This window comes from Hypoxylon fragiforme (assembly GCF_022984875.1).
Source record: "Hypoxylon fragiforme strain CBS 206.31 chromosome Unknown GGS25scaffold_9, whole genome shotgun sequence".
Classification (NCBI taxonomy): domain Eukaryota; kingdom Fungi; phylum Ascomycota; class Sordariomycetes; order Xylariales; family Hypoxylaceae; genus Hypoxylon; species Hypoxylon fragiforme.
In genome coordinates this window covers 477790-495661 of record NW_026054764.1, presented here as the reverse complement: position 1 = coordinate 495661, position 17872 = coordinate 477790, and the positions used below count along the sequence as shown (strand labels likewise).

Genomic DNA, 17872 nt, shown 5'->3' with positions numbered 1-17872 from the left:
ACACTAGGTAGGTATTGATGATAGCATGCGTGAGCAAGGGGATCAAGGATATTTGGTTTTATATCAAACCATGGTTAGAGGATTGATTCTTTTTTTTTCTTTTTTTTTTAACAAAAAATAAAAAAAAATAGAAAAATCATTCATACTAGGTTAGGTAGGTATAGTTATCCCATAGTTATCATCACCATATATTGTTTAGATTGTAGGTAAGTAAGCTCTTTCACACACACACACACACACACACATGCATACCTACACACATACAATTTTCATTCTTTATCCCCCCCTTTCTTCTCTCTGTGTATTTGCTGTGGTGATAGCCCTGTAGTGGGGGTATGCATGCGTTCTGTAAGTTAACCTCATCTCATCCCAATTTGCGTGGTCCCGGAAATCGAAAAGATAAAAACCAAGACAAAGATGAAAAGCAGAAAAAAAAAAAGAAAAAAAAACCCCCCCGAGGTTACCCCCTGGAATAAGTAGGCGGCATCATTAGATAATAATAGAAGTAGACTTAATATGAACAACCCAACCCGACTAGAGGTAAGATTGGGACACGGGATGAGAATAAAAATAGATAATAGATCATAGATAAATGAATAAATAAACAACAATATAAGTAGCTAACGCCTCTCTGATGCTTTGATCCGTGCATGTGTATGTAAAACGTCTGTCATGTGCTCCATGTTCGCCATATGAACCGTATCCCGAAGAAAATCTATATGAGGCACCTAAGTAGTAAGGAAGTAGGCCGAGGTTAAAAAAAAAAAGTAGGTACCGAGGCATGTACTGTGTTTCCAATATACTAAATTTGAATATAGGGGGCTACGCCATGAGGACGTAGATGATGGATGATGGGAGAAGATAAGACGAAGGAGAAGAAAAGGGGCGAAAATAATAATTAAATAGATAAAACAAACTCCAACAAACTTTTAGGATGCTTCTGTGCCTGGTCGTGAAAGTCTTCCTCTAACTACCTGGATTCATGGAGCCAAACGCCTCGCCTTCAAAAAATAAAAGTAAAGCGGATTGTAAACGAAATTGTGTTGACTGGGCGAAAAATGATGTCGAAACCTAATACGTTTAGTTTAGTACTTTGTATTTGAAAATTAAAATAAATGTGGCTAGATGCTGTTTAAGTAAAATCAGCAGTATTATGCTGCCATAACCTCGGCGTATGGTGTGTTCAACTCGACCAACTGCTCTATTCTGGGTATGAGGTCGGGCATACGAAACGGCTTCGAGATAACATCGTCCTGTATAACTAGTAAGCCCATCAATGTTCGCAAAATGCCGATATAGAAAATACGTACGACTCCTGCGGCCTTAGCGTTTTCAATCTGCTCTGGCCGAGCGTACGCTGTGACGGCAATGATTGGAATGTGGCTGACGATCGTTCCGTTTCTCTCCAGTTCCCGAATCTTGCGAGCACAAGTCATGCCATCCATTACAGGCATTTCGAGGTCCATTAAAATGATGGAGATCTCATCTCCCGTGTCTTCCTTTCCAGTCCAGTATCGGGATTGTTGTATCACTTCCAATGCCTCTCCTCCATGATTAGCTACTTTGGTGCTGTTCCCAACGTTGCGAAGAGATCGCTGTAGTACTTTCTGATTCACCAGGTTATCCTCGACAATGAGAACGTCGAACAAACGCCGACCATCTTCGGAAAAGCGCGGCTTTGACGCCGCATTTTTGCCATAATGGGAACCCATCTCGCTGAGCATAGCTTTCGGTTGGCGCGTCTCGATCGTTGTTGAGGACCCTGGTGCACGAGTAAGAGGAGGAGCAGCGGGCAACGAGTTGGTATCAGGGTCGTGACTCTTCCTGCTTTGAATATAGAACGAGAATGTGCTGCCTATCCCCTTCCGGGAAGTCACCCCAATTTGACCACCTTGCAATTCAGTTAACGTCCTAGAGATAAATAGTCCCAAGCCAGAGCCGCCGTATTGAACATGGGTTCTGGGAGTGGCTTGCGAAAAGCGCTGAAATAGAAGTTTCTTCTCGTGTTCATCTAGACCTCTTCCAGTATCTTGAACAGAAAAATGGAGATTGACCTTCTCTCCATTGCCCCAATCCGGTTGGTTCGAGAGGTCGTGTCTGTCAGCACGATCGCTTGGGAAATATTCGATATCAGGGTCGGTCCGTTCAGATATATGGCTAGAAGCATCTAAAGTTATGACGATGGATCGCTCAGGACGTGACTGAGTGAACTTGATAGCGTTAGTCATTAGGTTGATCAGAACTTGCAAGAGCCGTGAAGGATCAAGTTTGACCCAATCGATTCCCATATCAAGATAACGATTCTTGACTTGGAATGTCATTTCAATACCATTCGTGTTTAATTCGCTTTCAAACATCTTCAGAACTCGTTGTACGACAGCTAATGGCTGCACGTCGACGGGAGTCACGAGAAGTAACTGTGAATCCAACTTGGAGAGCGTGAGGACATCATCTACTATCCTCTTTTGATGGCTAGCGCAAAGCGTTATGGTGTTGGCCGCTTCTATGCAACCCTCAAGCGCAAGATTCAGGCTCCGACTTTGCGCGTTATCCTCACCGGTTTCCTTGATTATGGTCGCTAGAGATTCCGCAATTTCGTCTGCACATTGAAGAACTGCGCTAAGTGGATTCCTCATCTCGTGGCTGGTCGTATCAATGAAATTCTCTTGCTGTCGCTTGAGTTCGACCGCCTCCTCTCGCCGTTGCATTTGAATCTGCTCGGCCAACTTCTGCTGTGATATGTTCGTAATACAGCCGAAAATCCCCTTGATACCGCCATTAGCGTCCTTCTCCGGGTACGCGCTCATTAACACCCATGTATCTATCACGTTTTCCCCTTCATGCCGAGAGCATTTGAACCTGAATTCGTGCGTGATCGCAACTTTATCGGTGAGTAAGTAGTGCCATACTGTCTGTAGAGCAGGCCGGTCATCATCCTTGACACTATCCATCCAGTCATTAACGCTCTGTGATCTGTTGTGTCTTGATATATCCCACCACATATCATTGCAGTACGTAATGTGCCCTAAATAATTGGCGATGAACATCCCTACTGGCGCAAATTCCGCCATCCTCGTGAATCGTAGCTCGCTTTCTTCAACTTCTTGTGTTCGTAAGTGTAGTTGCTTCGTTAACTCCTGGCGATCTGCAGCAGCTATCTGTGCTGCCTTTTGACCACGACGTATCTCCTCCTCAAATAGCACAACAGACGCCAGTGAGGTCGCCAGCTGACGAGATAGCAGATTGATGAAAAGTTTGTAGTCCTCATCGTACGGCCGCCTCGGGTTCACGCCCATCACGATGAAGCCAACCACACTCTCACTACCCGTGGTAGGGTGAACTGGGAATATGACAATGGAGTTGCAAGGATCGCCCGGGCCTCGCCAGGCCAGCCCGTCCATCAGACCATCTGGAAGCGTCCCATCCTCGAGAGAAAGAGCGATAGGCTGCCCTGTATTTGACATTGATTCACGCATGTACGGGGCGAAGCCATCGCTACTCGTCTTAAGATCCAGGGATTCTATCAGCAAGGGATGACCTTGGGGAACCCCAAGAGAAGCCTCCAGCATCAGCAAAGGTGGATTTACCCAGCTTCCCGAGTGCATGGATGACACATCGCTCTCGGATTCTTCTGTGACTGAATAAACGAGGTTGAATGGCACATCATCTTCATTGTATTCAAGGCCCTCATTGACCATATTCCAAAAACTCTTGACATCACGTGCCAAGGCAGTCTTTTCTCCCACTTCACGTAGGGTCAACATCCTCCTCTCGGCAATCTTCCGTCGAGTATTTTCAAAGGCTGGATTGAATAGGCCGACAACGGAGCCGTCACTTCCGACTAGCGGCACGATAGACCACGAAAAGAATGTCTCTTCATCAAAGCCATGGCGTCGTATTATAAGACGATCATCGTTTTTCAGCGTGGCTTGTCCAGATTCCCAGGCACTCTCTAAAATAGGGGCTAGCTCGGGCCAGATTTCACCCCAAGCTTCTTTGTAACTCTGGCCCATGAGCTTCGGATGCTTCGAGCCTGCTAAAGCAACATACGCTTCGTTGTATATGGTAGTCAATTCTTCGCCCCAATATAATGATGCAGGATTAGGACTACCCATGACCATATTCGCCATAGCACGTAATCCAGGAGACCAATGTTCAATGGGCCCCAGAGGTGTAGATGCCCAATCTCTTGTCCGGGCGAACAGTATATGCTCCGGCAGATCTGATGTCAGGGGTATTTGGGTCCAATCGAAGGAAGACTGCGACACAGATGGTGGTATAGTCATGGTCTCTGGCGAGAGACCGCCGATATCTCGGTGTAATAGCATATCATCTCCAATATTGCTGCCCCCATCTTGTTGCATGCGGTCTTCGTCGTTCTCATTAGAATCAATAGCGCTAAAGTAGTCGCGATCAGGCAACACGATATCGCTTGGCGTCTTGGGCTGAGCACTCGGCGTCGGGTCACGAGCTCGCGAGTCGATACTGGCTTCCCGTTCTAGCGTAGGCTCAGGAGAAGTCCGCGCGATTGAAACGACACTCCTATTTGCACTAACAAACCGGTATCGACCTCTAATTGTTGAGCAAGTCCAATTGAGCCCGCCATAGTGAAAGGAGGGTAGGAAGACATCGAGCCCATCTACGTTGCTACCGCCCGTCTTCACCCACGACTTGAATGCGGAAAACTCATCCCGCGCTTCTATGTTGTCCCGAAATTCCCCGGAAAGTAGGTGACGGATAGGATCAGAAACCTGAAGAGCTGGATTTATATAGAGAATTGTGAGAGGCCCTGTGTCGGTTGCGGTTAAGCCATCAACGATAAAAGTCGGCCTATCATCGCGCTCTAGCAATTCGAGGATGCCGATGTTTTGCAATGCTTGGAAACCCGGGGTCGAAGCGGTAGACTCGGGACTTCGCATAATATTCCCTTCAATGGAAGACCAACTACCCGGTGTACCGAAAGACCTTGCTGGACTCGGAGAGCTCACCGTGCCCCTGGCGAGTTTCAAAGTCGTGACCTCCGCACCTTCGCGCACATTCCTCAACATAGCTGCTCCCTCTGAACCAGGAAAACTTGGGGGTCTGGCAATAAGTGGCCGATGCTTATGCGAGAAGAACAACGGGGACGTGAGTCCGCTTGCAAGTCTCGTGGGGATTGCTGGCTTGCTGAAGTGGCCGAGGTCGATTCTATTGGGCGGCGTAGTGCGCGGCTTTTTAGGCACGCATCGGCCGGTATCTCGGCCGGCAGGATCGCCGTCTGATAACCTCTTCACTTGCGTCGACGTGGCGTAGAGCGACTGTTGTGCTACAGTAGTATTTGCCTTATTCACATTCGGTCTCGCGCTGGACTCGCTCGGCGATCGTACGTTGAGGTCCCCAACAATGGACTGCTGATTAAGGCGCGGAACAGGGGTCAAACCATACTGTTCGATTTCCGTCGAATACTGCTCGATCATGCGATTACCAGCAGGACCGGCGGCCTCATTGGCGAGCGTTAAATGGTGTTGCCGCACCGCTCGCGCGTAGGGATCAGAGGCACTATCAGTGGTTTTGGACGAGGTCGTTTCGGAACAGACGCTGCTATCTTGGAGTATGAATGTCGGATGTGTACCCGGGATGATTGGGACATCAGTCTTGTCAGAATCATGTGGTAGAGTCATGAAGGAAATATTTCCTTTCGACAAATTACCGGCACCAACGTCAAAGCTTCTCGACCGAGAATCGTTCCGAATTACCTACTACTAGCAACGATTGGGAAGTGGAGACAATTCGGGCTATTGCCATTGAAGGCGTAGGCCCGCGGATGAAAAAAACAAGGACGAGGATAGTGGCGAGAAAAGATTATGCGAGGTGGATACGGTCTATCGAGTACCTCATAAAGCATAGAGACTCCCGAAGTAGGTATCCAAGATGGGTATCCAAGATTTCAAACCGAAAGTTCCACACCAGCAGATGGTCGGCGAGGTATGAGGTATGTGGTTAGTTAATACAGTACGAATACAAAAAACTTCCCGATCCGAGCTCCTATACCCTCTACCCTGAGAATTGCTAGCAACTCCTCTACAAAGGTTGGGGTTGATCAGAATGTTGAAAATGTAGAAGGGAAGGAAAACCAGAAACTATAAGAACCCCCCCAACCCGGAAAAGGATTAACGGTGGACGGAGAACGGAGAACGAGTCAGAAAGTGTGTAAGCTCTACTGCTCACTGGAGGTCGGATCGCTGTATGACTCGCTCGTTTGGTGCGTGGTTTTAGATAGGTATGTAGGCCAGTCACCTATGAAAGCGCAGCTATGCCACTATACATGCACTGGTACTGATACAAATGGATATATCGGCAGGATTAGGTAGGGTCGAAATTGAGGGCGGCCTGGGTGGGATGGGATGGGATAGTGATCAATACGCTCAATGGCTAGGTGAGAAGTAATTAATCGTGCGAATCGAGACTAAGAATGCTAGGCAAGGCAGGTAAGGATACTAAGTATATAGTAGGTAAGTATGTATGTAGGTAGGTAGATATGTAGGTATGGATGTATGAGGTAGGTATATTCATATGTACTATAAGATGGTGTAGGATGTATGTATGAAATAGTATAACATTAACTGTACGAAGCCATGTGCGTATGTAGATATGTAGGTATATGTAGGTATTTGATGTATGTATGTAGGGTAGGTGTGTATGTAGGTAGTGTATGGATGTGGGTATATGGAGGAGTTACTGTGTATGTGTGTGTGTGTGTGTGTGTGTATGTGTGTGTGTGTGTATGTGTATGTGTGTGTAGTGTATGTATGTAGATGATCACAGACATCAACGATCTGGAGACTTACATGATGTATAGCTACTAGTAGTACCAATAGTAGTATTATGTAGTAATAGCCTGGAGCACTCCGTTGTTTGTTTGGTAGTTAAATTAGTGCCCGTGAGAAAGATCTTACTAGTTGAGCGGGTATGTAAGTGAGCAGAGATGTATGTATGTGTATGTAGTTCAATGTTAAGACCAGTGACTTGCGCAACTATGGATTTTTTTTACTAGATGAAGGAGGTTTAATGTTCAACGTTCAAATGTTGCAACTTTTAGTTTTGTTTGTGGGTAAGAATAGTTAACTACTAGGTACCTAGGTACTAAGAAACCTTGGAAAGTACCGTAGATTCGAACTTCCGAAGGAAATTGAGATGACAAGGGTCCAGTTGATTTTCACGTTCCAGACCCTTCAGTAGACTTTGCAACTCCAGCAGTTCGGGTGACAGTTTGGGGAAAGTATTACTGGTGATCTCTTCTACATATTATGTAGTTACAAGCTACATACAAGCTACATACAAACTACAAGCAAGGGGGGTAGGAGTTGGTTTATCACTTAAGCCCAATTAGGTTAGTTTTGCCCAGTGGGAACACTTTGCTTCCCGCCGCAGCAGCGCAGGTGCCAGGCACTGCTACTCCATTGCCTCCATTGTCTCCATTGCACCCTACCAGCCTGCCAGCTTACCTAAGATCCATATTGCCATATCTTACCTAACGTTGCCTATATAACGACAGTATTATAGGTATATCATGATGTAAATAGATTTGAATGGATATTGATGATTTGGACGAATTACACGTGAAATGAAAGAAGGGGAAGATGATAAAAAAGGATAGTAGATCGTGTATTCTTACTCATAGTAAATATCCATGTCTAGGCACTTATTGATATCTACTATGGACATATATTATTAGTATTATAGATTATGGATTATGGATTATGGATTATGGATTATGGATTATGGATAGGTAGGTATATTTTAGTTGAAGACTTGTGTAATGCTTTCTTTTCAGCGACACGCTAGAAACGCTGATTGAGTTTAGGTAGCTAGATGTGCATAATAGTATAAGCACATACCTAGTAGTGCCGTGTATTATTACTAGGTATACTAGGTACATATCTACCATGTATCAACAGTAATTGTACAATACCTCAAGTGCTACATCCTTTGCATACCGACATTTCAAAGTTCGATGTTGGCGTCCAGATGTCGTGGTATAGCATACATCAAGTGCATGTAACTGAACTGCATAAGGCGAAGTATGTATCTATAACGTATCACAAGTAATATTGCTCAGAAACATACATAGTAGGCACTGAGCCCCCTACGTAGGTAGATAGATAGGTAGATAGATAGGTAGATAGATAGGCAGATAGGTAGACAGACAGGATTCTGGATCCAACATACAACTGTAATATATATCAACGTGACTGGCGTTGATGCATGAAGCAGGATTCCCCATAGTCATTCTTAGACAACAAATGCTACCCAAACGAGACTCTTGGTGCGCCATGTAGTAGTCGGTAACCTATAGCCGGAACAGTTGTAACTTACCCAGTGCTACATATAGTGCTTGAGTCTTATATCGAAACTTGGTAGGATTAGGTTGGTATGTACATATCTCCAAGGCTGTCTGGTATCATGCTATGTAAGTATGTATGTGAGTTTCAATGTTTGAACTTGTCAACATTGAAACATCAAGATTGTGTGTTTGTCATCAATGATACTACCTAGGATATGTAATACTACGTATCTGTACCTGCCAGGCCTTGCCTACCTACACTACTACATGTAACTATCCACCCAACTAAGCACTGAATGTTCCATAATTTCTACTTGGATAAGTTTATATCCGGGCCTTTTGAAACCACGTGAACGTGCCCCCCCAGAAAACCCCAGTGCTGATCTATTCCTGTTTTCTTCCCAGTCGGCTTAGCACAAACGTGGTCTCTTTATACAGATCGTCTTCTCCCCACGGCTCGTTCGAAAGAAAGCGAAGGGGATCTTGTCCACAGCAGAGACATATGTAGGTATGTCCGTTGATGGTATGAAGCCCGCAATTCGGCTTGCCTGAGCTTTGGTTGAGCCTTGGTTGAACCAACTGTGTGTGTATGTACAATTCCTAGGCAGCTAGGTAAGCAAAGGGCAGTTGGCGGGCCATGTCGATCCCCAAGTCTAGACCATTCTGATTTACAAAAGACGCAAGTTCGGGCGGCTCGTTGAAGGACGATTGCGCAAGTCATGAGCCCGGGCAATCATTTTTCACATTTTCCCAGCTTGATTTGGCTTGACCATCCACGATCGTCGATCTTCGATTACGTCGGCTTATTATCGGGGTGCCTCGGCTGGCTTAATATCGAAAAGGTGAGCATTTGTGATATATGTATGTATGTGTGTCCTAATGCGGCGTCCGAATCTCAATTGCTAATGCTAAGCGCCATCAAATCGGGCATCCCAGCGGATCTTCTCGGCGACAAGAGAGACAGTGCGCCCCTAAACCCCCCCTCCCCCTTATATACATGCCTGGGGTTTGCAAAGACGAGACTCTAGCCCGTATGGTTTTCTGTCTCGGATTTTCTTCTAGGTTAGGTTACTTTACGTAGGGCAGGTAGTTCCATTTTGCTTTTCTTTTCCATATCATCATTTCCAACACCAGCCCCCTTAAATTAAGCCCAGCAGTGCAACAATCAAGTTTACGTCAAATACGTGCTAGTTAAGGCGATTACCCCCACGCGTTAGAAACGATTGTATATAACTCCAGGCTACATGCACTTCATTATACCTACCTAGGCCTATATTCTAGAATACGCACAGCCTTGCAACTATGTATCTACATACCATAATATTATGGTACGTCGTAGGTGTTATTGGCTTCTCTTAGACGTCGTAGTACATAGGAGTTATAAAAGTTCAGCCGCCTTTCATTTCAATGATTTCATCTCAAAGGATTTCTTCTTCTCCATCTCCATTTTCTCCATTTTCTTCATCTTATTCTTGAATGCCAATTCGATAATTTGAAATTTGGTTGGCTTGTTAGAAAAGTGGTAGACCCGCATCTCGCTGTTCAGCTAATAGATAAACCCAGTCCTCATCAAAATTAAAAAAGAGGCAAAGCTGTTCTCTATCGTTGGTAGCAGGTAGAAGCGCACGTATAAACTCGATTAGGCTTCATCGTCACCTTCTGATGAGATTTCTTCATGACCACCAAACTGTACGATACTCTGGAACGCCTCATCAAGATTATCCCCGATTAAAGTACCTAACCTGGTGAGTTTTCTGTCCGATGGGGGCCACTGCGCAGCAGCCGGGCAATCCCCGTTACAGGGTATGGTAGGTCTGTACATGCTTAGTGCGTGGTTGGTTCTTGGGGGCTTGGGGGGGCTTTCATTTACAGAGTGAAAATACGGGACGGGATCGTGCGGACCCCAAGATCCGAGAGGGTAGTTCGAAAGGCACGAACCAATGAAAATCGTACCTAGTAGGTACGAGAATACGTCTGCAGTCAGTGAAGCCAGTGTAGCGTACGATCAGCGTCTGCTAGGTACTACGCCGTACATACATAGTAAAAACCAGCGCCTTATACAGACTAGTAGGGACAATACAATAACTACAACCATCAGCACAGCCATTAGCAACAACCATTGGCCAGTCAAAAAAAAGTGAATGGAACCAATCCTGCGACGGGATACGATGGCCACTCAGATTCGTGCTGGGGTGAAGCGCCCGCAACGAACCACAAGCCGGCGCTTACAGCTACTCAAACGTTGCTCATTGGCGCTTTACCAGTCGTACAGGACATATCACCTTGCGCAAACCTGTGATTTGACTTGCACACCCACCCCCTTCCGCCCTGCCGGCAACCATATGGTTGTTGTTGGCGCCGTACTCTGTCTCTTTTAAAAATGGTCGACCGCCAACTTCCCCATCAATCCCGGAACTCCCTTTCTGAGAGTTTTCGACGTATTAACATTCCTTATTTCTCCATTTCCCCCGTCACGATCACCACCCCCCGCCATCGTAGGCGCTCCGATGTGAAGTATTAATCGAACTGCTGGCTTCCAGCGACCGTGATATTCAGCCAACTTTTAGGGAGACAAAGAAAAATCCCCCACAAAACAGCGCATTTAGCCGACCCGCGTGAAGCAGCCGACTTTCGACGGATTGTAGGACAAGTGAGGCAAGGAGCCTTCTCCAAAAAAAAAAAATAGTCAAGGGAGATTATTTTCGTAGCGCGAAGCGGTTTGAGCGATTTCACCATGGCGTATATACTGCTGCGACGAAAATGGAGGTCGACGAGGGCAATGTATATCGTGATGATAGCGGAGCTGTTGGGAACTGTAGCGGTTTTGGTCATGTTCGGCGTTGCGCAGCCCGACCTGTACCGGACCAAGTTATGGCGCGCCGGCCACGAACTCGGCTTCAATTCCAGCCCCAATGTGATTCTGTGGGCGTACGCCAACTACGAGCCACTGCCCAAATTGCCATTTGTCTGGTCGCAAACGTAGGTGATGATGCCGCTCTGGTTTGGGGGTTTTTTTCCCTCTGCCTGTGTTAGATAGCTAACCATGCATGTAATGCACATACAGTATAACCGACTTCAACGTCGCCATCTCCGTCCTCAGTCTGTTCCTCCTGCTGTCAAAGCTTATCGCCTTCATCATGCACGTCTGGTTTCCGATCGTGGCCCTATTCATCAACCTCGCACTAGCTGCTCTGTACTCGGCAAGTCTGGGTGGTCAAGCCGGCCCCGATTATCTCGACCCAGACCATCCAAGCCGCGTTGCTTGGTACATCGCTAAGCCATGCACCGTCGCCGCAAACCAGGACATCCAGAGCTCCTGCCGCGAGGCCAAAGGCGCTTTTGCCGCCGCGTGTTTCATGCTGTAAGCGAAGACCTCTTTCCTCTCCCCTTCTCCCCTCCTTTTTCCACCATGCACTTTGGCTGATTATATATATATATACGACAGCTCTATCTACGTCATCAACCTCGGCCTAAACATCTGGGCCCTGCTACCAAACGAGGCCGACAAGCAGAACTTCAAGGACGACGACGACGAGTCTGGTTCGCCCGCCGCCCTGAAGAAGGGAGACGGGTGGGAGATGCAAGGGGTCCCGCCGACGCCGAGGACCGGGGCCATGCCGTACACGCCGCGGACGATGGCCTTTAATACGCTCGATAGAAATCTTCCGCTGCGGAATCAGTACGCATGAAATGCCTAGGTACCTACTGGGGTCGTTGGGTTTGAAAAAAAGGAAAAACAGAAGAAAAAGAAAGAAGAAGAAAAGGGATACAGTATCTCCTCGAGGGCTATTATAACGGTTGTTCATCTCGCTCCGGAAGCGAATTGGTAGCGGGGCACGGCATTATATTCCCAGCCCCTACAGGATGAAGCTTACAACGGGAAAGGGAAAGGGGAAAGGGACGGCTTAAGTGCGCTCTCATCCTTTAGCGAAGGTACCTGGACAACGGGACGAGGTTTTGACGGGCGAATTGTACGAGTTAGAAGGTTACAGGCGTGGAGGACGACTGTGCGTACGAAGCGGATTGCTTTATTGATTGATACCAAGCGAAATGTGGAAAGGGGGTAGTTATAGCTGCACCCCCCCTTTTTTCCCTCTATAGTACGATGTACAGATAATATATCACAGGATTCTTTGAGATCTGTTCTTTGTCATTTGTCGTGGCGATTCTGAACATAGTTTGTGATTTGAGCAGCTTCTCTCGCCCTTTACGATCATCGTCATCTACTGGATCCTGTGTTTGGCTGGGTAGAAATTCTCCCAGGGGATTTCCACCCATGTTGGCGCAGTGGTAAAGTGAGAACACCACCATGCGGCTGTCCCTTAAAAAGTGCGGGTTCGGAGAGAACGCCACTGCGGGACGCCCGAAGGTGAGGGTTCAAATCCGCACCCTTCGCATTTTTCTTTTGCTTTTCTTACTTTTTATCTGTTCTTTATATTTCTCGTTCCCCTTTTGCGTCCCCCTAGCTGCCTAGGTACCTAGGTACTTTCTTTTTGCGTTCTCACAATTAAGGCTTCTACTATTTGTTCTCTCATTTATTGAAATTAAAATCTGCTTATATATCCCGCTTAGAGACAGGTGAATACAGAAATATGATGCAAAGCAATCAGCTCTCGTGAGCCTCCCAGCGTGTGTCGACTTAATCAGCATCATAGCCAGTACCACCCAGCCGGGTATGCCATCGCCCCAATATAGACACATGCATACCTACATACATGTCTACATACCTTCCTAACCTACCCCCTTACATAGCACCCCTTACCTTAGTCCCATCAGTCAGTCCTCCGCCAGACCCCTCCCCTCCCCGCATCCCCAAAATCCAACACCACGGCCTCGGAATCCGGAACATCAACTAGCACCTCCCCGCCACTAATAACCGCCACCGTCTCCCCAACCGTCACGTTATCCAAGCGCACCGGCCGCCCCCTATCAAGCTCGTAATTGTAACTCCAGCCGTCCCACGTGATCCCCGTGACGGCGTCGCTACCGTTCGCGTGCAGCCTGCGGACCACCGCATCCACGTTCTGATCACCGACGATGAGCCGATACGTCCGCACAGACCGGGGAGCCGGGTCCAGCTCCGGGCCCCCGGTGCCGTTGAGCGTGTAGTTGTAGGCGCGCAGGTTCAGCACCAGGATGCGCGTTAGCGCGCCAGCGGTGTCGTACGCGGCGTATGCTACGTCTGTCTCCCCGCTCGCATCGTCGTCATCGTCTGCTTCGAACGAAACGGGCACAACGGTCGCCGTCGTCCCAGCGGAGCCGCCGACAAGGAACATAGCGGCAGCAATATTACCATAATACGGCGGCTTCGTCCCCCGCGCAGTCTTATTCGTATCCACGGGCTGCCACGAGGCGTACCTATAGTCAGTGCCCATGTGGAAGTGTACACGATCGATTCCCGCGGCCGTGGTGGCGCATTGCACGGCGAAGTCGAGCGCCCAGAGCGCGGCGCCGAAGGAGTTAGAGAGGCCCGGGCGGCCTTGCTTGGAGAGCGAGTTGGTCTCGCCGAGGATGTAGGGGGTGGATGGGTGTAGGGCGGCTTTCTCGGCGGTGTGCGAGGCGATGCTGAGAGAGGTGCGTGTGTGGTTCATTAGGGTGCCTTGGAGGGTTACGCCGGGGGTGTCGGAGCTGGATATGTAGCTGTGGTTTTGGAGGTGAGATGGGCACCGGGAAGGGATGGGGGGGGGGGGGGGGGGGGGGGGGGGGTATAGGTAAGATACATACTTATGGGAAGAGAAGAGTTTTATGCTCTCGTCTTTGTCAAGGCCGTCGGCCCAGGTTACAGACGATTTAAGATGGTTATTAATGCCGGCAAACGAAGGGGCCAGGTATCCGTATGTATCGTGACTGAGAAGGTCCGGGCAGTTCGACTCAATTACGTCCCTGATTGCTCTCGTTCCGTTTAGCCACTCCGTTACGTAATCCGACTCGTTGTATTCTGGTGATCTGACCGGCCCCTGGTTGCTCGTCGTGAATAGGTCAGGTTCGTTGCCGTATTCCCACCAGTAGAGCCTGTCTTTTCCAATGGCCTTGCAAGCCACGGCAGCCGTCTCCAGGAGCGACTCCCATTGCCTGTCGTCGTGGTTCCCGCCCAGGTTGAAGCCATGAGAGAACTTCACGTCTGGCCAAGTGTGGTACGACTCGAAATACGAAGGCCCGATTTCGATGGTGGTTGGGTAGTCCGCAGACCTCGAAAGGTTGTAAGTGCCGTTCAGGGCAACAGCTAAGTCAGGATTGTATATAGCGTAGTCTTGAGTATTTCCTCCAACCCGTATGTACGGCTTAGTCCCAGCAAGGGAAGCGAGATTGTTCAGTAAGTTGTTCGAGAACTCGTTAGGATGCGATAGGTTGCCTGGCCTGTGTATAAGGAATGTCATAGACCTGTTCTCGGGCAGGATCTTGTCTTACCTGCAAAATCCGGAAATGACGAGAACTCAATGGAGTAGCTAATGAATCCATCTAGAGGTTGGCTGGCGTTTATAGGTTTCGTAAGACTCCCAGCAAGGTTGGCTAGGGGCTTGGCCATAGACAAACTTGCCTGTGCTACTAGCATTGCGAGACTACGCATGGTGATAGATCGTGTAGGTTTATTCCTACCTGCCGTGTGGATGATGCCAACAAGAAATCCAAGATATAGGATATTGTAAATAAGGGGCGTCTATGAAATCCTACATGATCTAAACCTCAAGCCCCCCTTTCTAGGTCGCGTCAGAACCGAGGCTTCTCGTAAAGTAGGTATGTACATGATATCAGAATAGGACGCTTCTACTACCTTCAGCCTACAAATGACATACAGCTTCACACAATGAGCTGCCTCTTTCGAACGTAAGAATACAACTAAACAGTGTTGTCTCCTTGGAGTGCATAACGCACTGAATGTGGGGTACACTCAGGTAACATTCCGGCTGCAACCTATGTACCTGGCTCTCTTACCTACCCAAAGAACCGAGACATCGAGTATTTATCCTCATTACAAAATAAAATCAGCAATTGAAATGAATTATGGATATTTGTGGTGATAACCTGGAATATAAAGAGTGAGACACGAGATTGAGGGTCCTCTAAGATAATAAAAAGTAAAAAAAAGTAGAAAAGGTAAAAAAAAAAGTAAAGAGAAACAGAACAGAACTCAGGGTGGACCTGCCTAATCAGGGGTAGCTACACCGGTATACGCCGGTATAAATAGTTACCCCACAGCGAGCTTTGGGGACTCGGTGGGGGAGAGCTTGTATTGTACACAGTACGCCGTAGTGCTGGATAAGTGCCCCTCATAATTGGCCGATGTCGTCAATATTACCAATTCCAAGTATCTTGCCGACGTCACTTGGCCTGATTGAAGCTGTTTAAGTTACTACCAATGTACTAAACACTTCATATCTTAGTACATAACTTCAAGTTACCCTAAAGCTAATTCATCTTAGGTACAATACATCCTTTTCATACCTCCAGGCTCCAGGGCTAGTAGTAAACATATACCTACTATCATCCTGGTAGTGTAGTATCGTGATAGTTAAGGTCCTATCATGCCTTAACTTAATAATTCCATTCATTGGTTCTCTAATACTTACCTGACTACCTCTACTTCATCGTGACCTAATCATCCTCTGCTAGTTCTAATCTTGATCAATCGTCTCCCTCAAGTCGCTTCACAATGACTCTCCTTAGGAGCATACAACGGAGTGTAATCTCCTCTTCACCACGACTTGCCGTGAGATCGAGTTTCCAAAGGACGAGTCTACCCCTTGTGATGTCTCGGTTAGCGTCTAGTAAAGCTCCCAAGGTAAGACTCTTGAATACTCCAAGTATTACATCAAATATATGCTCACTGTTATAGCTTCGCGATCCATCGCTCTTCAAGACCGATGTCTGCTATGTAAACGGAGAATGGGTCAAGGCAGCATCGAATAAGACGTTCGAGGTGCATGACCCGGCAACGGGCGCCTTCATCGGGACATGTCCGGAGTTCACTGGCAAGGATACTGAAAAAGCCATCGCTGCCGCCGCCGCTGCTTTCCCAACCTTCCGCACAAAGACAGGTCGTGAGAAGGCTAAGTTACTCCGCAAGTGGTATGACTTGATGGTAGAAAATGCGGACGACCTCGCCAAACTAATCACGTGGGAAAACGGGAAGCCGTTTGCGGATGCAAAGGGCGAGGTAAACTACGCTGCTAGTTTCTTCGAGTGGTTCAGCGAAGAAGCGCCAAGAATATACGGCGACACGATACCAGCCACTGTGGCCGCAAATAGGGTGGTGACCATCAAGCAGCCCGTGGGTGTCTGTGGACTCATCACGCCGTGGAATTTCCCCGCTGCAATGGTAACAAGAAAGCTTGGTCCTGCTCTGGCAGCTGGATGTACAGTGGTTGTCAAGGCACCAGGAGAGACACCGTTCACCGCGTTGGCATTGGCTGAACTGGCCCACCGAGCGGGGATTCCCAAGGGTGTTGTTAATTTCGTGACGACTCTGAAAAACACACCCGAAGTCGGAGAGACATTAGCGACCCATCCTACGGTCCGGAAGATATCTTTTACGGGATCGACAAACGTGGGCAGTCTCCTCATGAAGCAAGCATCCCCGACCCTGAAAGTCTTGTCTATGGAGCTGGGAGGTAATGCGCCATTCATCGTCTTCGATGATGCCGACGTCGATGCGGCAGTGACGGGTGCAATTGCTTCCAAATTTAGATCATCGGGCCAGACGTGCGTCTGTGCCAACAGGATCTACGTCCAAAAGGGAATCTACGACGAGTTTGCCAATAAATTCGCCGAGAAAGTTAAGGAATTCAAGGTTGGCAACGGGTTTGACGAGGGTGTCACTCACGGACCTCTGATCCACGATCGGGCTGTCTCGAAAGTGGAAGCCCACATCAAGGATGCCCAGCAGAAGGGCGGCAAGGTTGTGGTGGGTGGACAGAAGTTGCCAGATCTAGGTGCTAACTTTCACCAACCTACTGTCATTACGGGCATGACAAAAGATATGGCTCTTGCTGGCGAGGAGACCTTTGGACCTGTAGCCGGACTATTCCCCTTCGCAACTGAAAAGGAGGTAGTTGACCTAGCAAATTCTGCCGAGGTTGGCCTTGCGGGCTACTTCTTCTCGCGAGACTTGGAGAGGATAACCCGAGTTGCTGAAGCGTTGGAAGTGGGAATGGTAGGTGTTAATACCGGCTTGATCTCGGATACTGCTTCACCATTTGGTGGTGTGAAGCAATCTGGATTTGGCAGGGAAGGATCCAAGTATGGCATCGACGAATACTTGAACATCAAGACGATAACATGGGGAGGCAATAACAAGTCATTGCAAGGTTGATTGGTATTTTCTTTAATGGCAAAGCTACGATGTAGGTGTTATGAGTTAGAATCGGACCTGAGTAACTCTATATAGGTAACCCATCAACTGTAAGATAGATGATCAATGAAGCCAAGACTGTTGAATAAGTTCAAATTGTGCTTTCATATTGATATCTTGGTTATGCATCTAAAGAAGTGCTTGTATCGCGATAATGAAATACCCCTCTACTACGTAATTACATAAATTCATCAATCGCA

The 17872-nt window shown here is 47.7% G+C and overlaps 4 protein-coding genes across 4 annotated transcripts; 2 read left to right on the top strand and 2 right to left on the bottom strand.

The window, feature by feature from the left end:
- Positions 1–1151: 1151 nt before the first annotated feature.
- GGS25DRAFT_525172 (uncharacterized protein) lies at positions 1152–5660 on the bottom strand (the record flags this gene model as incomplete). Its single annotated transcript, XM_049264736.1, has 2 exons — positions 1152–1253; positions 1311–5660. The coding sequence occupies 2 exons, from the start codon at positions 5658–5660 to the stop codon at positions 1152–1154; spliced, it is 4452 nt and encodes a 1483-aa protein (XP_049112798.1).
- Positions 5661–10879: 5219 nt separating this feature from the next.
- GGS25DRAFT_440012 (uncharacterized protein) lies at positions 10880–12215 on the top strand. Its single transcript, XM_049258722.1, has 3 exons — positions 10880–11302; positions 11388–11684; positions 11769–12215. The coding sequence occupies exons 1-3, from the start codon at positions 11058–11060 to the stop codon at positions 12010–12012; spliced, it is 786 nt and encodes a 261-aa protein (XP_049112797.1). The 5' UTR covers positions 10880–11057; the 3' UTR covers positions 12013–12215.
- Positions 12216–12625: 410 nt separating this feature from the next.
- On the bottom strand, positions 12626–15491 carry GGS25DRAFT_506083 (glycoside hydrolase family 79 protein). The gene is made up of 4 exons (XM_049262276.1): positions 15096–15491; positions 14732–15021; positions 14048–14675; positions 12626–13963 (listed from the first exon to the last, which is right to left on the bottom strand). The coding sequence occupies exons 2-4, from the start codon at positions 14889–14891 to the stop codon at positions 13096–13098; spliced, it is 1656 nt and encodes a 551-aa protein (XP_049112796.1). The 5' UTR covers positions 14892–15021; positions 15096–15491; the 3' UTR covers positions 12626–13095.
- Positions 15492–15548: 57 nt separating this feature from the next.
- Positions 15549–17779, top strand: GGS25DRAFT_506079 (Aldehyde/histidinol dehydrogenase). The gene is made up of 3 exons (XM_049262275.1): positions 15549–15744; positions 15935–16103; positions 16158–17779. The coding sequence occupies exons 2-3, from the start codon at positions 15975–15977 to the stop codon at positions 17631–17633; spliced, it is 1605 nt and encodes a 534-aa protein (XP_049112795.1). The 5' UTR covers positions 15549–15744; positions 15935–15974; the 3' UTR covers positions 17634–17779.
- The last annotated feature ends 93 nt before the right edge of the window (positions 17780–17872 follow it).